Source organism: Rhinoraja longicauda, chromosome 20, assembly GCF_053455715.1.
Source record: "Rhinoraja longicauda isolate Sanriku21f chromosome 20, sRhiLon1.1, whole genome shotgun sequence".
NCBI classification, from domain to species: Eukaryota; Metazoa; Chordata; class Chondrichthyes; order Rajiformes; family Arhynchobatidae; genus Rhinoraja; species Rhinoraja longicauda.
Genome location: NC_135972.1, coordinates 13527308 through 13551340, shown reverse-complemented (window position 1 = coordinate 13551340; position 24033 = coordinate 13527308). Strand labels below are relative to the sequence as shown.

General features: G+C 45.8%; 1 protein-coding gene across 1 annotated transcript in view; it reads left to right on the top strand.

Moving 5' to 3' along the window:
* Nucleotides 1-24033, top strand: part of LOC144603757 (DENN domain-containing protein 5B-like) — a 125359-nt gene that overhangs the window by 37713 nt on the left and 63613 nt on the right. Inside the window, exons 4-5 of the mRNA XM_078417463.1 lie at nt 786-1452; nt 13494-13681. Of these exons, the coding sequence (XP_078273589.1) occupies nt 786-1452; nt 13494-13681 (855 nt within the window). The remainder of the gene's footprint in view (nt 1-785; nt 1453-13493; nt 13682-24033) is intronic.

The window sequence follows — 24033 nt, the reverse complement described above, 5'->3', positions numbered from 1 at the left end:
TCGCGGAAAAAAAAGCTGTTTTTATGTCTGGCTGTGGCTGCTTTGACAGTCCGGAGTCGCCTTCCAGAGGGAAGTGCTTCAAAGAGTTTGCGGCCAGGGTGAGAAGGGTCAGAGATGATCTTGCCCGCTCGCTTCCTGGCCCTTGCAGTGTACAGTTCGGCAATGGGGGAAAGGTTGCAGACTGTACAGGGCTGGAGTACTGTGTGCAGTTTTGGTCTCCAAATTTGAAGAAGGATATTTTTGTTATTGAGGGCGTGCAGCGTAGGTTTACTAGGTTAATTCCCGGGATGGCGGGACTGTCATATGTTGAATTTAGAAGGATGAGAGGAGATCTTATCGAAACGTATAAGATTATTAAGGGGTTGGACACGTTAGAGGCAGGAAACATGTTCCCAACGTTGGGGGAGTCCAGAACAAGGGGCCACAGTTTAAGAATAAGGGGTAGGCCATTTAGAACTGAGATGAGGAAAAACTTTTTCAGTCAGAGAGTTGTGCATCTGTGGAATTCTCTGCCTCAGAAGGCAGTGGAGGCCAATTCTCTGAATGCATTCAAGAGAGAGCCAGATAGAGCTCTTAAGGATAGCGGAGTCAGGGGGTATGGGGAGAAGGCAGGAACGGGGTACTGATTGAGAATGATCAGCCATGATCACATTGAATGGCGGTGCTGGCTCGAAGGGCCGAATGGCCTCCTCCTGCACCCTATTGTCTATTGTCTATTGCTTGTTCATTCAAAGAGTGTTAACGTGTGCTTTGTTCTTTGTTCCCCCCCCCCCTCCTTCCCTCAGCTCTGCATGCCCAAAGGGCTCTCCTTCAAAACCCAGGCGGAAAACAGGGATCCGCAGTTCCACTCCTTCCTCATCACGCGGGAGGACGGCTCGCGCACCTACGGCTTTGTGCTCACCTTCTACGAGGAGGTCACCTGCCGTCAGATCTGCAGCGCCATGCAGACACTGTACCAGATGCACAACGTGGAGCAGTGCAGCAGCGTGTACGCCTCGTCCTCCTGCAGCATGGACTCGCTGGCCAGCAGCATCGACGAGGGGGACAGCTCCTCGCAGGCCAAGATGCAGCGCTACAACTCCTACGACATCGGCCGCGATACCCTCTACGTGTCCAAGTGCATCTGCCTGATCACGCCGCTGCCCTTCGTGCAGGCCTGTCGCAAGTTCCTGCAGCAGCTGCACAAGGCGGTGAGCTCCCAGCAGACTCCACCCCTGCCCCTGGAGAGCTACATCCACAACATCCTCTACGAGGTGCCGCTGCCTCCCCCCGGCCGCTCGCTCAAGTTCTCAGGGGTCTACGGGCCGATTATCTGCCAGCGACCTGGGCCGACTGAGCTGCCCCTCTTTGATTTCCCACTGCGAGAGGTCTTTGAACTGCTGGGCTTGGAAAACTTGGTTCAGCTCTTCACGTGTGTGCTTCTGGAGATGCAGATTCTTCTGTACTCGCAAGGTAAGAAGCTGCATTGTTAAGGATCGGTCGATGAAATGGCTATTGGGTTTGACTCGGTTCACTGTCAGTTTCTGCACTGTATCTCTAAAACTAAACTACAAACAGTGCCCACTGAATGCTGACTCTCATCGTGGGCCCAGGTGCAAAGATACACGGACTCTCAGCAATATTTCTCCCTCGTAGACCCATTACCCTTGCAGATTTTTGACTGTGATTGAGCAACACACAGTGCAGTTCAGTTTATTGTCACGTGCAGTAAACTGTGACCCCCAGGTCCAGAACCAGGGGTCACAGTTTAAGAATAAGGAGTAGGCCATTTAGGACTGAGATGAGGAAAAACATTTTCACCCAGAGAGTTGTGAATCTGTGGAATTCTCAGCCACAGAAGGCAGTGGAGGCCAAATCACTGGATGTATTCAAGATAGAGTTAGATTTGGCCCCTAGGGCTGAAGGAATCAAGGGATATGGGGAGAAAGCAGGAACGGGGTACTGATTTTAGAGGATCGGGGCATGATCACATTGAATGGCTCGAAGGGCCGAATGGCCGACTCCTGCACCTATTTTTCTCTATGCTTCTATGTGGGCCACACGCAGGCAGGTGGGAGACAAGCATAACTGTTGGCCGGTGTGGGCAAGTTGGGCCAAAGGGCCTTGTTTCCAGGCTGTATCACTCCATCACTCTGACTCTTTGACCCAAGCCTGAATCCTTGATGCAGATCTGCTCAAAAGAAGCAAAGCTGGAAAGGGCGAGCTGGAGGAGCAGACATGGGGGAGGGAGTTTCCCTCACTGTGTTGTCGAACAGTATTAATCCTAACTGACCCATCTGTTCTTAGTCATAGCTCGCTGTGATAAAATTTTTTTAATTCAATGACAAAGCCCCCTTTCATTTCCACTCTATTATTCATGCGTGTGATAATTGAAGGCATGGCAACCTAGAAATTGAATCAATTAGCACCTGCCTTTTCTGCATGTAAGTTGCACAAAAATCAATTTAGCCCAGAGCAGATTTCACCAGCGATCATTTAGATCACGTAGGAATTTGGGGGCCGTTGCGAGCGGTGAATTTGCCATGTCTGAATTCCATTTCAGTTCAGTATATTTTGCCACGTGTACCGAGGTACAGTGAAAAGCTGTTTGTTGCGTGCTACCCAGTCAGCGGAAAGACCACACGTGATTAAAATCGAGCCATTTACAGCGCATAGAAGATCATAGTTAAAGTATGAAATGTTGCTGTCGGAATAGAGATTTAAGAGTGTGGGGCGTCTGTAACGTGAGTTTGTAGATCTGCTTCTGTGGTCAGCAGGCAAATAGTCGCCTGTGTTGGCGGCCGTCGGTCTCAGTTCGGAGTCCCAGTTGATGGAGGCACACGGAACTGCAAATGCTGGAATTGTGAACAAAACGCAAAGTACTGGAGAAACTCGGCAGATGGGGCAGCTTCTGAATTTAATGGGTGGCTGTGGGTCTGAAGAAGGGTCCCGACCCAAGACGTCACCTCTCCATTCCCTCCACAGATGCTTCCTGACCCAGTGTTCTTCCAACACAGAGATCCACCGGCACTCTGTGTTCTGCTGTGGTTGATGCCTGGTTGTCCCTGCACTTTTACCCTTCCTGTTTGAGCGTAGCTGTAATGATATAACTTAAGAACTTGCCGAGCCTTGCAAGTGTCAAGCACATGGGTGGATGTGCAAACACATGTGGGGCAGATTGGGTCGGGGTGTCCAATTTCCTCTCTTGCAGAACAACAGTGAGCTAGGTGGGCTCATAATAATTCACTCGTTTTTGTGGTCATCGTTACTGATGACCTCCTGCCCCTCACCCAGCGCCATTTTCCTGACCAGACTATAAATCAGGGTGGTGTAGATGGCCACAATGAAGGAAAATAAGTGGGAGAACGGGAGTGCTGTGAAACTAGGCCAAAATGTCTAAATGTTTCTTAAACGTTGCGATAGTACCTGCCTCAACTATCTCCTCCGGCAGCTCATCCCTTATACCCGCCACACCTTTAATGTGTAAAAAAAAAAGTTACCCCTCAGGTTCCTATTAAATCTTTTGCCCCTAACAAATCCGTGTCCTCTGGTTCTTCGATTCTCTTACTCTGGTCAAGAGACTCTGCATGTACCCGATCTATTCCTCTCACAGTTTTGTGCACTTCTATAAGATCACCCCTCATCCTCCTGCGCTCAAAGGATTTAATTGCCACGTACAAATGCACATGTGAAAGGATTCTGTCCCTAGCTTCCACAGAAATAACTTTTGATAAACAAATAAATTACATTTTAAATGTTGGTGGCTTGAACAAAGTGCGTTCTGTAAAGATTATTTTTTTAAATTGTGCTACGACACTGCTAGGTTTTGATGAAATAATGATGAATTAATTTTGAAGTGGTTTCCTCATAATGCATAAACGTTAGACAATTTGTGAATCTGTCCTGATGACTGATGACTTTCTCATTCCCACTGCATGAGTAATAACTAAAAGTAGATTAACTCATCAAACAGAATGAGTAAGGACAAGCTTTATGCCATTCCAAGGGAAAGAGTGTAAGAAACATAAGGACACATAATGCTGGAGCAACTCAGCAGGTCAGGCAGCATCTCTGGAGAACATGGATAGGTAATGTCGAAGATGATGCTGCCTGACGTGCTGAGGTACTCCAGCACTGTGTTCTTTTGTGTATTATCCAGCATCTGCAGTTCTTTGTTTTTACAAAGAGTGTAAGGTGGTAGTTTGAAGCTGTGAGGCTGGATGCAAAAAAGGCAATATGCTGATATCGGGAAGTATAGTGTATTTATTATTGTCCCGTCTTTTCATCTTTGCACATACTGCAGAAGCTAGGGAGAATTCCACACGGAAAACAGGAATACGTGTGGTAGCAGGTAGCTCTTGTACTTCTGGGTGGCACCAAAATGTAATTGAGATACTGGGCAGGTCAGGCATTGCCCGAACCAGGAGACGCCAAGTTGTGCAGTGGCACCACCCAGTTCTACACTGTAGTGACTTGCATATAGCAGGCCAAAGCAAGGCACTTCATTCGTAAGTGCGTGTAAAATCTTCACACGGCACATTTTCTTTTAATTATAATGCCAGTGAGGAGGAATAAGAAGCTGAGAAGGCTTTGTGTTGGATTGCCTGAATTATTTAAAGGGCCTTGCAGGGAACTGACAGATTCCATCAGATCACAGGGAGTGGCCGGCCAGCCAGCCCTCCAGGCTGCTTCTGCATACATCAACTCCACAGCTGCAGCAACAAGCCCACCTTCGCCAACATCGCCAAGCCCCGTGGATTAAAAATCCTGACAACCTCAGTCTTGTATGTACACTACAACTGAGGGTCTACAGTTTCCCCGATGAGACGGAGAACAGGAAAGTAATCAGGAAACTCGTGCCATGCTTTGAGAACACCAACCTAACTGTTTAAAAAAAATAAACACACAATGTGCTGGAGTAAATCAGCAGGTCAGGCAGCATCTCTGGAGAATATGCATGGGTGGCGTTTCAGTTGGGACCCTTCTTTTATCTGAAGAAGGGTCCCGATCTGAAACGTCACCTATCCAAATTCTCCAGAGATGCCGCCTGACCTGTTGAGTTACCCCAGCAATTTGTGTTGATTTTCTTTTTACAACATCTGCAGCTCCTTGTGTCTCCGTTTGGTATTTTGTTGTCCATGTTACTACATTTATGTAGTGCTTTGTTCGGAAGGATATTGCGTCCAGTTTCTCGACTTTAGTTTAGAGATACAGTGCGGAAACAGGCCCTTCGGCCCACCGAGTCCGCGCTGACCAGGAATCCTCACGCACTAAATATACATACTAGGGACAATTTACAATAATACCAGGCCAGTTAACTTACAAACCTGCACTTCCCCCTCGGAGTGTGGGAGGAAACTGGGGATCCCAGAGAAAACCCACGCAGGTCACGAGGAGAACGTACCAACTCCATCCAGACAGCACCCAGAGTCAGGATTGAACCCGGGTCTCTGGCGCTGTAAGGCAGCAACTCTCCTGCTACGCCACTGTGCCGCTGTTGATACTGCTGTTTATTCCTCTCCTTAGCATGTCAGGCAGCCTAAGTGGCTGGCTGTCCATGTAAAATGTGAGTTTAATATTGGTCGGAAATTATAAAGTAAAGAGCTGGCAATACAGTTGATGTGTACATTATTGACTCTGAGTCAGACTCTACATTGTAATTCATGTAGCTCTGCAGAGGGGAGGGAAGGATATTTCATGTCGCCTCTATCTGCAGATGGTTCATGGAAAAGCAAACACATCTAGGCTAACTTGCATCTGCCTGCTGCATGGGGCAGTTCCAAGCATCTCATGAGTGTGGAGGAAACTCACTGGCAATCAAGTTGCAACTCTCAGCCACCTCCTGTGCGATGACTCCTGCAAATACCATGCCAAGAACACATTGGAATTTTAACCCTTGGCCCATGAATTCTTATCCAGGCCTGTTGTTTGTGACGAGATTATTCTTCTATCACCCTGCTCATGGAATGTGAGTTTGGGCAGAGTTCCCAGCTCAATTCTGAGCGTGTCCAACCCATATTGGGCAATTCTTAATTGTCATCTCATTCAAGACAGAATTTAAACAAGTTATTTAGGAAATGGAGAAATCCATGCTGGAAATGAAATTCCTCGTATGTTGCAAAACATACTTGGCTAATAAAGTATGATTGTGATTGTAGAAAGTGGTGCTCTCATGGAATTGTGCTCAGTACGATGTCAGTTATTGTGAGCAGTTTTGGGCCCCATATCTAAGGAGGGATGAGAGCTGGTGTTGGAGAGGCTCCAGAGGAGGTTTACGTGTATGATCCCAAGGATGATTGGCTTACGATATGATGAGCATTTGAAGGCTCTGGGCCTGTACGCACTGTACATACAAGAATAAGGGGGGAACCTCATTGAAACTTACCAAATAGTGAAAGGCCTGGATAGAGTGGATGTGGAAAGGATGTTTCCACTAGTAGGAGAGTCTGGGACCAGAGGGCACAGCCTCGGAATGAAAGAGCGTTCCTTTAGAAAGGAGATAGCGAAGAATTTCTTTAGTCAGAGGGTGGTAAATCTGTGGAATTCATTGCCACAGACAGCTGTGGAGGCCAGGTCAATGGGGTTTTTTTAAGCGGAGATTATTAGGTTCGGGAGAATGGGGTTGAGAGAGAAAGTTAGATCAGCCATGATTGAATGGCGTGGTAGACTGGATGGGCTGAATGGCCTAATTCTGCTTCTATGACTTATGAACTTTTGTCTTTGAATAAGGTACCAATTCATCCTCCATGGTTATGAACTAAATAGATTTAAGTCTCACAATAAGATAATAAATTCCAATTTTCCATCGGAGAAGTAGTTTCCCACTTTTCATCCACCAAATAAGTTGATGGAAGTTACTTTATAACATTGGGAATGAGGTTTTCAACTGGGAACATATTTACATACTTTAAATCAGATAAAAATCATTGCTTTATTCGACAAGGGAACTTGCACTGGCTAACAATTCCCGCACACTAACACTATCCTACACACACTAGGGACATTTTACAAGTTTACCAAGCCAATTAAACTGCAAACCTGGACGTCTTTGGAGTGTGGGAAGAATCAGGGGACAAACTATCCATACAGACAGCGCCCGTAGTCAGGATCGAACCCGGGGCTCTAGCGCTGTAAGGCAGCGACTCTATCACTGCGCCACCGTGACTTGCCAGATCTGGGAATGTAATCTGCTGAAAGGGTGAAGAGATTGGAAATAACTATTCATCTTCGCAGTGCTGTTATCTTTGAACATGAAATTTGCACCCACCTTCCCAAAATAGTGCTATCACAAGTTTTTAGATTCCAAGCCTAAGGAGAGAAATTAATCTCACTAGTGGTGTCATGAGAGCTAACAGCAGGCTTCAACAGAAGTAAAAGACAACATCATATCGCATCCGTTGAAGCTCTTTGCCTGGTGGGTAACGTGGCAGCCAAGTTGAACAAATATCTAGTGACATTGAAACCACCCTCCTTGACCGATCTTTCCATGAAATCCTGATGAGATCCGAACAAGTTCTTTCAATCACAGTTCCGAGGGAGTCTTTAGCTTGTGAGGATTATCTGACTGTACAATGTTAGTCGGGTGTGATGACTTTCTGCACCCTGAGAGGAATAGATCAGGTTGACGGACAGGCTTCCTATGTCCCACCCCCCTGAAGCCTCCTTTGTCCCGCCCCCCTGACATCAGTCTGAGGAAGGGTCTCGACCCGAAACGTCACCCATTCCTTCTCTCCTGAGATGCTGCACGACCTGCTGAGTTACTCCAGCATTTTGTGAAATAAATACCTTTGAGGTTGACGCACAGAGTTACTTGCACGGACTAGGGGAATCGAGAACCAGAGGACAAAGTGAGGGAGGAAAGAATTAGCAGGAACCCGAGGGGTAATCTGCCTGAGGTCATTTGTGGCCGACCCAGTTTGGTCCCGGTCTTTTCTCACCTCCAACTCTTCACCCACCCCCCCCACTTTCAATCCGAAGAAGGGTCCCGACCTGAAACATCACCCATATCATATCATATCATATATATACAGCCGGAAACAGGCCTTTTCGGCCCACCAAGTCCGTGCCGCCCAGCGATCCCCGTACATTAACACTATCCTACACCCACTAGGGACAATTTTTACATTTACCCAGCCAATTAACCTACATACCTGTACGTCTTTGGAGTGTGGGAGGAAACCGAAGATCTCGGAGAAAACCCACGCAGGTCACGGGGAGAACGTACAAACTCCTTACAGTGCAGCACCCGTAGTCAGGATCGAACCTGAGTCTCCGGCGCTGCATTCGCTGTAAAGCAGCAACTCTACCGCTGCGCTACCGTGCCGCCCGTAATCCTTTTTCCCCAGAGATGCAGCCTGACCCGCTAAGTTACTCCAGCACTTTGTGTCTTCTACCTTTAAGACACTGCAATGTTTCCTGAACAAAAAAGTCCGGTTCATGTTTTTAGCGGGGTGTGCTGTTGGCCAGCTTGCTTGTGAATGATGAGGTTCACGTTATACAGGAGGGGCTGTAATGGTGGAAGGTTCAGGTGTTAGTGTACTAAGACTGGCCAAAGTGTTACATATTTACCAATCTGCTAAATAATTCTTTGTCTTGGATAAAATAGAATTTGAACTGCTAAACTACAATGTTATCCAAGGACATCTGATCAATAAAATAACATATGTACAATAGGGCAGCACAATGGCGCAGCAGTAGAGTTTCTGCCTTACAGTAAGAGACGCGGGTTTGATCCTACTACGGGTGCTGTCTGTAGGGAGTTTGTACGTTCTCCCCGTGATCACCGAGATCTTTGGTTTCCTCCCACACTCCAAAGATGCACAGGTTTACAGGTTAATTGTCTTAGTATAAAAATGTAGAAATTGTCCCTAGTGGAGGATAGTGTTAATGTGCGGGAATCGCTGGTCGGTGCGGACTCGGTGGGCTGAAGGGCCTGTTTCTATGCTGTGTCTCTAAAATAAAAATAAAACTAAACAATCCTCACATTGTTTGTGAGGAGTGATTGGACTCTTTCTATTGATAAATACTTGTTGTGATTCATGTTAGCATTGATTTACCAGCGGAGTTGTAATTGGTAAGCATAAAATGTCAATTACCATGTGTTTTATACAGTCTTACTGGAGCATTAGAGGACATGAGGAATTGTTTTATGTCATTGTCTAGTGTCCTGGGCCCTCAAGCAATATTCACTGTAAACAGGTTGGTTGGGAAGCCATGGAAACAAAATGGCTGCTTTGTTTGACCCTGCGTAGCAACGGTTTGTTGGTCTGCCTCGAGAAATTAGGAATTTTTCTGACAAAGTGCTACATAAACAAGAAACAAAGTGCTGGAGTAACTTAGTGGTGTCAGGCAGGAGAATGGGGTTAAGAGGGAAAGATAGAAAACCCATGATTGAATGGTGGAGTAGACTTGATGGGCTGAATGGCCTAATTCTGCTCCTATCGCTTATGAAGCAGCAGGTTTGGAGCATGGATGGGTGATGTTTCGGGTTGGGACCCTTCTTCAGACTCATGGGTCATTAATTTGAGTTTCAATGGGAAGGTGAGCTCAATTGACTGCTTATATATCAGGGTGAAAGGCTTGTCAAATTTGTGCTCTGCGAGAGAGAGAAAAATCATCTTGGGTTCTACATTATTAGATTTATAATATCATGAGTTGTCATTGAACAAGGCTGTGTTGCATTTGTGGCACAGTTACATAATTTACTAAACTGGGTAATTTGAGGAAAAACACTTTGTGTGTGTGTGTGGACCTGTATCTCAGCAACAATTTAGTTTAGTGGAGACTCAGGGAACTGCAGATGCTGGTTTAGAAGAAAAGACACAGTGCTGGAGTAACTCATCAGGTCAGGCAGCATCTCTGGAGAACATGGATAGTTGACGTTTGAGGCGGGACTCTACTTCAGACAATTTAATTTCGTTTATCATTGTCACACGGAACGTAGCACAGGCCCTTTGACCCGCAATGTTTGTGCCGAACATGGTGCCTAGCTGAGCTGATCTCATCTGCCTGGATGTGATCCATATCCCTCTAGTCCCTGCACTTTCATGTGCCTATCTAAAAGCCTCTTAACCATTATTATTTTATCTGCCTCCACCACCACCCCAGGCAATGCATTCCAGGTCCCCACCACCCTCTGTGTTAAAAACAAACTTGCCCTGCATATCCCCATTAAACCTTCCCTCTCTCACCTTGTAGTTATGCCCTCTGGTGTTGGATATCTCCACCCTGGGAAAAGCATGTACAGTGTACATGGATACAGTGAAGAGCTTGATCTGCATACTATCCTGTCAAATCACACTATACATGAGTGCAGTGGATGTTCCTCTGGTACAGCAGGCAGTAAGTCACCATGTTCTAGCACCACCGTGCAATTTCCAAGTGTTTGAAAAATCTGATCTTGGTCTCAGGAGATATCAGTTTCAACTTAGTTTATTGTCCTGTGTACTGAGGTACAGTGAAAAGCTTCTGTTGCGTGCTATCCAGTCAGCGGAAAGACAATACATGATTACATTTAGCCATTTACAGTGTACATGATAAGGGGATAACGTTGCAAGGTAGCCAGCGAAGTCCGATCAAGGATAGTCCGAGGGTCATCAAAGAGGTGATCAGTCTACCCAATACAATTTCTCGCCAAATGCAAATTTCTTTCAGTTTCTCTCTCTCCCTAGATCCTTTGTCCTTTAGTACATCTGGGAGGTTGTTTTTGTCTTCCTTAGTGAAGATAGAACCAAAGTACCTGTTCAACTCTTCTGCTATTTCCTTGTTCCCCATAATAATTTCACCTGTTTCTGCCTTCAAGGGACCCACATTTGTCTTTACTAATCTTTTTCTCTTAAAGAAGCTTTTACTATCCTTCTTTATATTCTTGGCCAGCTTACCCTTGTACTTCATCTTTTCAGCCCGTATTGCCCTTTTTGTTACCTTATGTTGTCCTTTGAAAGTTTCCTAATCCTCTGGCTTCCCACTAATCTTTGCTATGTTATACACCTTTTCTTTTAGTTTTATTTGATCCCTAACTTCCCTTGTCAGCCACAGTTAGCTCTTACACCCCTTAGAATCTTTCTTCCTCTTTGAAATGAAATTATCCTCCATTTGCTTCAGTATGCTCAGAAATTCCTGCCATTGCTATTGAGGGCGTGCAGCGTAGGTTTACTAGGTTAATTCCTGGAATGGCGGGACTATCATATGTTGAAAGACTGGAGCGACTCGGCTTGTATACACTGGAATTTAGAAGGACGAGAGGAGATCTTATCGAAACCTATAAGATTATTAAGGGGTTGGACACGTTAGAGGCAGGAAACATGTTCCCAATGTTGGGGGAGTCCAGAACAAGGGGCCACAGTTTAAGAATAAGGGGTAGGCCATTTAGAACTGAGATGAGGAAAAACCTTTTCAGTCAGAGAGTTGTTAATCTGTGGAATTCTCTGCCTCAGAAGGCAGTGGAGGCCAATTCTCTGAATGCATTCAAGAGAGAGCTGGATAGAGATCTTAAGGATAGCGGAGTCAGGGGGTATGGGGAGAAGGCAGGAACAGGGTACTGATTGAGAATGATCAGCCATGATCACATTGAATGGCGGTGCTGGCTCGAAGGGCCGAATGGCCTCCTCCTGCACCTATTGTCTATTGCAGTTCCACTGTCATTCCTGCTAGGATCCCTTTCCAGCCGACCTTGGCCAGCTCCTCTCTCATGCCCTCATGGGCAGATAGTAGTTCAGCACTGCACTCTGGAATACAATTTTTCAGATTCTCAATTTTTAAGGCTTGGTGGCCTGGTGGCACTGGATCGAGGAAATAGGCCTGGACCGGCCCGATGCAATGCTGCCATGTCCTTCCACCGTCACTCCTTGCAGCTGCCGCCGGCTGTGCTCCATCCACCCGCTCACCTGGCTGCTGCAGGGCCTCTCGCGGTCGCCTCCACCAACACTGCGACCCCGTGACCACGGCAACCTCACCGTCCATCTGCCTCCTCCAGCTGCCGCCCCTCAGCTTCCAGTCTACAAGGGTGGAAGGGGAGAAAATAGAGGAGCCTTCAGGAAATACAGCTTGTCATGATCCTTAGTTTAAACGCGTAGAAGAATACAGAAAATCTAATACATCATTCCAAGGACGAGGGAGGGTAAATTTGGTTAAATTTAGATCAAGCACTGCACCAGTGGTCGATCTCTGGCATGTAGCTTGAACGTGCAGGAGGCCTCCTGATTCAGTGTCCATGGCAACTGGGAGAGCAGAGGCTGGTGTGACAGTCACTTGGCAACCAAGCATGCCTCCTTGCAATGGAGCAGCGCGCAGCATGCAGCCAGCGTCACGCACGTCCAGGCGCTGGGAGGGAGAGTTGAGATTGTGAAATAATTCACGAGGCTTGGCGCTGTGGTCGCATCCGAGCACTTGGCCGCAACGCAAGCCGGCTTGAATAATTAACGACTGGTACAATCAGAGTGGAGACCGAGGCAGCTGAAAGGTCATCAGGAATAGGAGTAGAATTAGGCCATCAAGTATACTCTGACACTCAATCATGGCTGATCTATCCCTCCCTCCTAACCCCATTCTCCTGCCTTCTCCCCATAACCTCTGACACCTGTACTAATCAAATATCTATCTATCCCTGCCTTAAAAATATCCACTGACTTGGCCTCCACACCGTCCTGTGGCAAAGAATTCCACAGATTCACCACCCTCTGGTTTTGCTCAGTGCTAAGCCAGGCTTTGATACCTCTCTTTGCTCCGCCCCGCTGGTGGCAGCATCAAGAATCTGAGCAGTGTCAGATACGTGGCGTACCTCAGTCACGGAGTCGTAAAGCTAAGCAGCACATTAACAGGCCCTTTGACCCAACTCTCCTTGCCAACCAAGTAGCCTAACCAAGTGAGTCGCACTTGCCAGTGTTTGGCCCGTATCCCTCCAAACTTTTCCTATCAACGTACCCTGCCCAAGTGCCCTTTAAATGTCATAATTATACAACGTCTCTGCCAACTTATTCCACATGTCTTAACATCCCCTCTGTCAAAACTTTATTGTTTAATTGGAAGAGAAATATGAAGACCATTTCCATGAACTGATAGTTCATGGATATGGTCTGATGTGCTTGGCATCCTATACACCTCTTATGATGTATGCTCTAAGGGGTGCACGTACCAAGGACCGCTAAGACTCCAACGTTTTCACTTCTCCCCCCCCCCCTCCCCGCCCCCTGATGGGCCAGTCCCCGCGTTGTATCGCTAATTAAAATTAAGGTAGTCTATTCTGACTCAGAGCCATAATGTTCCGGCAGAACAAATCGTCTCAAATTCCCGTAACTTACCCAGATGATTTGCATAATGTCAGCTTTGATTGTGTTGCTGTGTTGCTACCAAAGTGCTAAATAAGGCCGATGACTATTTTGCAAGACAGGCACCAACTCTACCGCTTCGCCACTGTGCTGTCCGTTGGGAGAATGTTTTCATCTTTGTATCGACTTGTTTGATTCCATCTTGTGTCCCGTTCACGCTGCGAATAAACAGGTGCCATCTCCTTTCAGATTACCAGCGGCTGATGACGGTGGCCGAGGGGATTACGGCTCTTCTCTTCCCCTTCCAGTGGCAACATGTCTACGTTCCCATCCTCCCGGCCTCCCTCCTGCACTTTCTCGACGCTCCAGTTCCCTACCTGATGGGCTTGCAGTCCAAGGAACCCAACGACCGGTCCAAGTTGGAGCTTGCACAGGAGGTAAGAATCGGAGCGTAGCTCCACGCACAGTTGGGCGAGTGAGGCACTTGCCGCACTCATCCAAACTCCATAGGAAGAGTGGCCAGCACGGGCTGGAGACATTGTGGAGTTGGGCTGACTGGGAAAGCTGCAATGAAAAGAAAATAGAACTAATGCTCTGGAGAACTATGGACTATACGACCAGATACACTCAGCTCCAGTCTCTTACTGCCCTCCACCAGTTTGTAATGCTAAGCTAATCTTTATAATATCATGCAATAGAAGTGGGTGTAGGCCATTTGGCCCCTTTGTCATTCAATAAGAACATGGCTGATCATTTACCTCAGTGCTATTTCTCTGCTTTAAATCTCATTCTCTTCATATTCAAAAATCTATCCATCTCTCTGTAACTGAGTCAACAGCCCTCCTGGGTCAAGAATTCCAAAGATTCATCACCATCTGGGTGAAGAAACGTCTCATCTTCTCTGTCACATATGACTGGCTTCCTATTTTAAGATGGTGATACTTGGACCCAGATACTGGAGCCAAGGAATTACCAACTGCATCTACCCTGCCATGTCCCTTTTGTATCTTGTACGTGTCTTCTAAACTTTGGAGAGTTTAGGCCCAGTCTGATTATCTCTCTCTCTGTACAGAACAATCTCCCAACCTCCATCGCAAGAAAAAATCCAGAAGAGCCTTGGCTCCATTCCTTCAGTTACATGTTTATATTCTTCCTCAGATAGGGAGATTGGTCCGGAACATAATATTCCATGTGCACTCTCATCCCGATGGACAATTGGGACAAGACAACTTTACTCTCATACTCTTGCAAGTGGGGAACTTCAACATTTACCTTCCCAATTGGTTCTTATTCCTGCACATTAACTTTCAGTGGTTTGGGCACTTGGAGACCCAAGATCCTCAATACCAACATCTTTCAATCTTTCACCATTTAAACAAAGCACAGCACTTTCTTTGATCCTTTTCTACCAAAAAATGTTTGACCTCATTTTTCTTCTCATTATGTCCCATCTACCATATCCTTGCCCATTCTTTTAATGCTGCATTTAGCTCTCTGAAGCCTCTGCTTCCACCCCGCAGCCCACTTTGACAGGCAAAATGTGTAGGAAGGAACTGCAGATGCTGGTTCACACCGAAGGTAGACGCAAAATGCTGGAGTAACTCAGCGGGACAGGCAGCATCTCTGGATAGCAGGAATGGGTGACGTTTCGGGTTGAGATCCTTCTTCAGACTGTTAGTTAGGGGAGAGGGAGACACAGAGATATGGAAGGGTCAGGTGTGAAAACGAGACATCAAAGGGGGATGAGGATCAAGGAAGATGTTGAATAGATCGTTGTTAGCTCGGGGAAGGTGACAACGAAGCATACAAAGGTAAAATTTAATCAGGAGGACAGTCAGACTGGTCAGAAAACTAGGATGGAGGAGGGATGGAGAGAGAGGGAAAGCAAAGTTAGAGAAGTCAATATTCCACTGGGTTGTAAGCTGCCCAAGCGAAATGACAACGTTGTATCATTAGCAGATTTGTATATTCACTCCCAAGCACATCAGTGTCTCCTCACGCACAATTGATCTGTGCGCAGTATACTGATGGACTGTAAATTTGTGTACAATGGAGATTTGTTGGCAGCCATTTTAAGGGTTTCCTGTACAGTGTAAGAACCTGAGTAAAGAAAGATTGCCACTTTCACCTTTACAATTATAATTGGGACAGGTGAACACCCCCTCACATGTACACGGAAGAGAAGCATTCATGATCTCCGCACTTCATCCTCATCAAAGTGGGTACTCTTTTAACACAAAGGTTAGTGGAAACTGTGTCATTCACTCTGTAAGATGCTGAAGGAGAGTTGGTCACGTAGACCTATAGAGCTAATAAAACAAAGAAATACTGGAAATGCTCAACAGGCACTTGAGAAAAAACGTACCTGGAGAAAAGCGGTTTTCTCTGCCGAGGCAGATAGATTCTGGAAGCTTCCACGCTGACAAGTGCCAATGTAGGATGAACAATCGGTCACATAGTACAGTTCTTAAAGCGGTACTAGCCAACGTTGCTTATGCTGCAGGACCTAAAACTTGCAATCCTCGCCATTCAAACAAACTGATAAGAAAACCCAATTGAAAATGTCCAGACTGGGATTGATGGATCTCGGTTAAAGTGGGAATGTCAAGGGACGTTGATCAAAGGCAGTAATTGGAATTGGGTCCTGATCAACAGTGAACTAATTAATGAGGTGGAAATTGGTTAAAAACCCTACAGTTGTTCCCATTTTTGAGTGGATGATTTCCTCAAAACCCATTTTAGCGATGTACGTTTGTTACCCTGACAACTGCACAACTTGCCTGATGAAGAGACTTGATCTACAGGTTGACGATGCACACTGAGTCTTGTACTTGATGTCACTGCTCCATTGGAGCCATCACCTGGTTCTCCAGCCACAATGGTCTGCTGGTGGGTAACGTGTTCATTACACCTGGACTGCAATGCAAAAACAGCACCAGTACCTGCTAAATCAATGGCTTAAATCGAGTCAGGATTAACTGCTTCATGCCACTTGTTAAAATTCTCAGTTCCTTGATAACTGTTTAGCATTTCGTTGACGGACTATTTTGGGGGCTGATGTGTGAAGTATTTTAAGTAGCATTGATTGCCTTGAAGTCTTAACCTTTTAATGCAGTGGGGTTACAAAATGCAGTGTTTCTGATGTAGAGTAATGCGCGAAAAACTGAGAATCCGAAAATCTGCATTAGCCTTATTTTATGATAATTATCATGTGATATTTATCATGTGATGTTTGCAGTTCTCCCTCCCAACTCACCTGGGCCCCAGTTCCCACACTCCCACCTGTAAGAATTTCATTGTTCTGTTTCGGGACATATGACAATGAAATTCAATTGATTCTTGACTTGACTCATGGTCTCTTTGAACTTTGAAAGAGTTTCTCTGGAAACGTTAAGACAACGTAGTGCGACATGTAAAAAATGTTAATTCAAGGTGTGTTGGGATATTAACGGGAGTAACATGCAATAATCTGGATAATCTGATCGTCCCCTGCCACAATGACCCAAATTTGATGGATTTTCAGAGTTCTAATGTAAGATGTTATGCTGAGGTCTTGCATAGCACCGTGTCAAAGATCCCGTGATGCTGGAGTTTTTTCCGAGGTATCTTAGCCAACATTCCTCCTTCAACACCACCAAATACCAATGATTTTTGCCTCTAGTGTTTGCTGGGTGCAAGGTGGTAGTCGTGCTTTTCCTATAACGACTGCTGCCAAAAAAAAAAATCATTGGCGGAGGACCAACCTGGGACATCATGAGGATGTGGTATGGGAGTCATGTAACGCAAATTCACTTTTTCTTACTGCGAAATGTTCTTTGCAGCAAAGTGTCAGCTTCAGTTACAAGTAATTTAACCGCGAATCCCTCGTGTACGTCACATTTTGAAGAGTGAGCTCTTAACTCTTCATATCCTGATGGAAGATATCAACCGTGGGTCGTGTGACATGTGCTCTTGTACGCTACAGTGTGCAGTGAATGTGGATCTTGAGCATGGATTGAAAGAACAATACAAAGCAGAACATTGGGGTGCTTGGTACTGTGGCTGTGCATAGAGGGAAAATAAAATGGTTAATGACTAACGAGTTGAGCATTTATTGTGATGGGGTTTTAGCACAGAAAGAGTAGCAATCTGGCAGTGGTTAGCAAGTATTGTGCAGGAGCTTTAGGCTAGTTGACAAGGAAACGAGGGCTAAAGTTTAAACAAATATGCCCTTTGAATCTTTCAAGCCCATTTTCACGTCGAGAATTGCTTTCTGCTCATTTTACAGCACGATGTGAATGGGTTCATGTTCCAAAAGGTCTTTCTATTACGAGCACTTGGTATGCATTCACAAAGCTGAAAACTAGTGACAGCTTTATAAAGGAGTTTGTCAGTGATCGGATGAAGTCAGTAGGTTCTTCAAATATCGTGCATTGTTAAAAGTCAAGTCTTTCACTCTGGTAGCCAAACAGCGATCCCCGCGGTAAATAATATGGTTGATGGTAAATTATATCTGCATTTCATTTCCCTGGCTCTGAAACATCCCTGGAGACCCTCTGAACCTATAGTCTATTAACACGGCAATTGCTAAAGGGTGAAGCACTAGTTGAGTGCTTTAAATAGGTTAAATATTTGACTGGGTGGAGAAAGTTTTCTTTGAAAGGTGAGTTGGAACAAGGAGACAATCTTAAAATGAGAAGCAAGCCTCTCAGGGGGGTGCTGTAAAAAGTAGTTGACCATTCAGAACTCAGTGCCTCAATGATGTGGAGGCAAAATCCCTAATATGGAATGTCTGAACACAGCTGATTAACTTTTGTGAGACAAATGGGTAAGAGCTATGGAAGCAGGGTGTGTGTAGGTGGCATGCAGCCTGCATTGTATGCAAACTGAAAGAGACTTGCATTTAGTGAATGCTAAGTACTACCCTGCAAATAGACACCCACACCATGTTCCGATACAGCACAGAACGCCACGGCAGAGAAAAATCAATGACACACATTGTATGTTCTTAATGGCACACTGTTCAATTTAAACGTGCTTGTGTTCAACCTGCTGCCTGCTGCGAATATACAACCTCTCGATCCCTGGAAAGAGGGACTGTGTTGGTTTGAGATTCTAATCTGAAGATTAATGCACTTTATTCTCGATTAACCTTTGGTAGTTTAGCTAATGCATGCTAATTGACATTGGGTACATAGACTACAGACACTTCTCAAATAATCATTGACCCATACAGCATGGAAACAAGTCCTTTGGCCCAATGTAATCAATATGTCCCAGATAGTACCTGCTTCAACTACCTCCTTCAAGCAGCTCGTTCCGTACACCCACCACCCTTTGTGTGAAAAAGTCACTCCACAGGTTCCTATTAAATCTTTCCCCCGTCCCTTCCCCTCCTCACCGTAAACCTGTCTATGTCTTCTGGTTCTCGATTCCTCTACTCTGGGCGAGAGACTCTGTGCGTCTAACCGCGTCACTAAACGCTGCAGGAGTCACGAGCAAATGAGGACAACTCGGAGGCTTATCTCTGGCAGTTCCATTTACTGTCTCCAAGGTTCATATTCAGTATAATATTTCATCTAATGTATAAAAAAGCAGATTTAAAAACTAATCTGTGGCTTGGCTGTTCATTCGCGGATCGGCTACAAAAATGTAACATTTAATGATGTTCTGAGGGACCCTCAGTGATTTCTGGTCCACAAAATTTCTTAAGACAAGCAAATAAATGTACTGGCATCACATACAGCGGTACAGATCAGAGAATCGTGTGACAGAGTTATCCCTGTAATAGACACACTATGGGCTCACTGTGACTTCAGGCATGTGCATTAAAGCTTCTGGATTGAGCTAAGGCGGTTTCACTGCAGTGTGTTTTCACTGATCCTATTCACGCTTGATTTCCAGCATTGCATGTAGCTGTAAACTCAATATATTGAAGAAATCCTTGTTGCCAGCACACAGTTCGACACAGTGAGGAGCACAGGAGTGAACACTGATGTATGTCACAGGTTAAATCAGCAACTGTTTTATCAATAATGTAACTGGATGATATAGAGCAGTGAAATAGTAAATTATTGACAAGGGGGAAGTGCTGTCATGGGACAATGCTGGGCAATTAATCTCCCATTCAGCTCCGACATTCCCCTTGCTGACCAGGTGCCAGGTATCCTCTGGGCTCTCAGTTGAATGTCCTTTAAAAGTGAAAACAGGAATCACGTACTGGCAGCTTCGGTAACCAAAGACAGCCTGACCTTGAGCTCACTTGTAATCTGCAGGGAAGCACTTCCAGCAGAAAGCTCCAGGCTCAATCAGAGCTGGGATTCCTGCCGGGCTGTTTCTTCCCAAACAACTGCAACATTCCTACCTCTGTCCAGGGATCGCTCAGCACAGCGTAGACTGGACACTGGTTCAGTTCAGTTCATTGTCACGTGTACCAAGGTTACGTGCTAACCCAGCGAAACGACAATACATGATGACAATCGAGTCATCCACAGTGTACAGATACATGATATGGGAATAACGTTTAGTGCACGATGAAGCCAGTAAAGTCCGATCAAAGATAATCGGGTACCGGCTGCTCTCGGTTTGTGGGGCTCAGTTCCTTAATGGACAGAGTTTGGGGGAAGGAAAGATGTGCGGACAGAGTTTAGTCTATCACCACAATCTCTATTGATCTGTAAGAGAAAAAAAAAAGCAGCAAGACTTGGCTGTCGGAAGAGGTAGTTGAGGCAGGGACAATGGCCTGCGATTATACCAAAAGCAAAATTGTAACATTGGAGCAAGACGAGGGATCTGCACTGGTTTGGTGCTAGATCCCAAGGCTCTGATATTTAGTTTAGTTTAGTTTAGAGATACAGTTTGGAAACAGGATACAGGCCCTTCAGCCCACCGAGTCCACACTGACCAGCGATTCCCGCACACGCACACTAGGGACAATTTACATTAAAAGCAAGCCAATTAACCTACAAACCTGTACGTCTTTGGAGTGTGGGAAGAAACCCACATGGTCATGGGAAGAACGTACGAACTCCGTACAGACAACACCCGTAGTCAGGATGGAACCTGGGACTCTGGCGCTGTAAACACTGTAAGGAGGCAACTCTAACACTGCGCCAACGTGCTGCCCACCTGCGTCACCGTGCCTGTGGATGGTTGAACATGCACACTAAGGTCTTTCTTCTGATCGTGTGGATATTGGATGAGCACATTTTGATGGAGAGCAGAATGGGGCCTGATGAGGTCTGGTGATTAGGTTGGGAGGGGAGCTAAATGGTGAAAAGATTTTTGTGGTGTGGAGAAATAACATTATGGAGGTGGGATGGCCGATGTCATTAGTTTTTCTTGGCATCATGTTTGGCACTGCCCTTGTGGACTAATGGCATGTTCCTGCGCTGTGTTCTATAGCTCTGGTGACATTCTGCTTCAGAGCTACATGCAGGTGAGCTTTGTGCCTGATAGCAAATAATGCATTTTCCAATCGCTTAGTACCAACAAAATAAACACTCTAGAGTGGAAATGCAACATCTTATAAGCATTAATAAGGTCCCTTTCACAAACGTGGGACATCCCAATTCACTTCGTAACCAATTTTAAGAATTTGAATATAGGAAATTGTAACCTATTTGCACATAGCAAGTTCCCACGAACAAGAAGAGAGAAATGGATCAGATCATTTGTGCTAGTATTTTATTGATACATGTTGGTTAAGTTCGTTGAATCAGTCAATGTATTTTGCAAAAACATCTGCCCCGTTCTGCTTGAAGCATGAGCTCTCAGGATGTCAACTTTGAACGAGGGGTAACTTTTTCACACAAAGGGTGGTGGGTGTATGGAACGAGCTGCCGGTAGAGGTAGTTGACGCAGGGACTATTGCAACGTTTAAGACAGGTACATGAATAGGATAGGTCTAGAAGGCGATGGGCCAAATGCAGGCAGGTGGGACTGATGTAGATGGGACATGTTGGTTGGTGTGGGCAAGTTGGGCCAAAGGGCTTTTTTCTACGCTGTATCTCTTTATGCCTCTAATACACAGCACCAACTTTTAACCAGATTAGCAGCAAGGGATATTTCACGTCCATAAGATACACATACCCATAGATCAATAAGATTCTTGGATGTTGTGGGAGTCAAGGGATATAAAGCTGGTACAGGAAATCAGCATTGGGTTATAGATCAGTCATGGCCTTATTGAAAGGTGGAACAGACAAGAGAAGTTGAATGATCTGCTGCAGCATCTATTACTTGTCACAATGTATTGGGAGTTTAAATTAAATATCACATTGCAAATGTTTAGCTAGTATTAAACACCTTTAAGGGCAGCATAGTGGCACAGTGGTGCAGCAGTAGACTTGCTGCCTTACAGCACCAGAGGCCCAGGTTTGATACTGACTATGGGTGCCATCAGTACGGAGTTTGTACGTTCTCCTCGGGACCTGCGTGGGTTTTTTCCCGTGTGCTCCAGTTTCCTCGCACATTCCAAAGACGTACAGGTTTGTAGGTTAATTGGCTCTTGTATATTGTAAATTGTCCCCAGTGTGATTGCTGGCTGGCACGGGCCCGGTAGGCCGAAGGGCCTGTTTCCACGCTGTACCTCTTCAAAAAAACTATAAATGCAAACACACAAATTAGGAGCGAGATGAGACTACTCAGCCCCTCAAGCCTGCGCTGCCATTTAATAGATCACAGCTGCCCAGTTCAAAAGAAAATTTTCATTTAAACGTGACATGTATTCTAAAAAAATAATGAAGCCAGATTGAAGTTGAGGCCGTCACTGGACAAGTCTGTGTTCCAACGAAACAACCAGCTGACAATTGCACAATATTTTAAGATGGGCAACAAGTAATTTTTGTCTGTCACTCACGCACATGCAGGGATAAGGCTGCAATATTTATGATGAGGCTGGACTACATTTATTTCATACGTTGTTCGTTTCCCGGTCTGGGTTTATATTCAACCTTTACATTACTTCAGCTGTACATTTTCTTAGCACGATAGTGAAGTGGTTACGGAAACACAGGAAAGGATGACAGCCTTTCGAGCCTCTCGAGCCTCTCCTGCTTTTCAAATGGAGCATACTAGGGGTGTGTGAAGAAGAGATTTAGGGGGTAATGAGAGGGGAGTAAGCAGTAACTAATGACGTTTAGGGGATATTGAGTGTGGAGTAGTCCATAACTAAGAAGAATCTGCCTAAAAGACACTGGATGCTTTGAACAGCTGGTATGGATCACCTAAGGTCCACTTGGACAGAACAGCGGTTAAGCTGGCAAACCTGCTGCCTCACAGTGCACAAGCCCCGGGTTCAATCCTGACCTGGGATTCTGTCTGTGTGGCATTTGCACGTTCTCACTGTGACTGTGTGGGTTTCCTCCAGGTGCTCCGGTTTCCTCCCACATCCCAAAGACCAGCGGGTTTGTAGGTTCATTGGCATCTGTAAAATTGCCCCTAGAGGAATAACATATCACTACTGTTAGCGGGTGATCGATAGTCAGCACGGACTCTGTGGGCTGAAGGGCCTGCTTCCTTGCTGTATCTTTAACTCAGTCCAGGTCAGATCCTTGAGCTGGGGTCTAGTTCAGTATGTTGCCCTCGTACACACCGAGGGATTGTGATGATACAAGACGTTGCTTGCTGCGTTATCTCACTGAGAATGTCCAGTGGCTTCTGTGTTGGAGGCACAAGTGAATGAAGGACCTGCTACATAAATCCAAATATGCCACTGATGCGTAGAAACATGGAACTGCAGATGCTGATTTACAATCTGAAGAAGGGTCCTGACCCGTATCGTCACCTATCCATATTCTCCAGAGATGATATCCGTTCCGCTGACTTAGTCAAACACATTGGGTCTCCTTATGCTATTGATATATGCAGTCGGTACACCCTGAAATTATGCACCAAATTAGCTTGTTCTTAGCCAAGATGTTGTCTGTTGTTCTTCAGTTACAACACGAAGCAGCTTACAGTGTGTATGCTTCAGGCAAGGTTATGCTTATCCCTTCCCTGTGTTTGCGGTGGGGTTATGTGTGAGTGTGTCTTCATTCTTCACTTTGTGCTCAAGGTCGCACTTCCTAAAGTCAGAGAATTGGCTTGAAATTGAACTTGAAATGGAATCAAGCACCACAACGAGCATGGCACAGCGGTGGAGTTGCTGCTCATGTATGAGAATACATGTCCTGGCTACGGGGGCTGTCTGTACGGAGTTTGCACGTTGTCCCCGTGACCTGCGTGGGTCTTCTCCGGGATCTCTGGTTTCCTCCCACACTCCAAAACTTACAGGTTCATAGGTTAATTGACTTGGAACAATTGTAAATTGTAAATTGTCCCTAGTGTGTGCAAGATAGCGTTAGTGTGCGGGGATCGCTTGGTGGCATGGACTCGGTGGGCCGAAGGGCCTGTTTTTGTATCTCTAAACTAAGCTAATAATCTCCCAAGGGTGATTTACTCATAGAATCATAGAGTGATACAGTGTGGAAACATGCCCTTCGGCCCAACTCGCCCACACCGGCCAACAAGCTACCCTAGTCCCACTTGCCTACGCTTGGTCCATAACCCTCCAAACCTGTCCCATCCATGCACCTGTCCAACTGTTTCTTAAAAGATGGGATAGTCCCAGCCTCAACTACTCCATTCCTAGTTTTCCAACGTACCCTGCATCTATATTAATAACTAGACCAAGTGGACCCGTTGGGCCCAAACCTCTCCTGCATTGGTGCAGCACCTCTCCTCCCCCCCTCCCCTCCCCTCTCCTGTCCCCCCCTCCTTCCTCCCATCCCCACTTCCCCTCCCCTTCCCCTCCCCCCCACTCCATCTC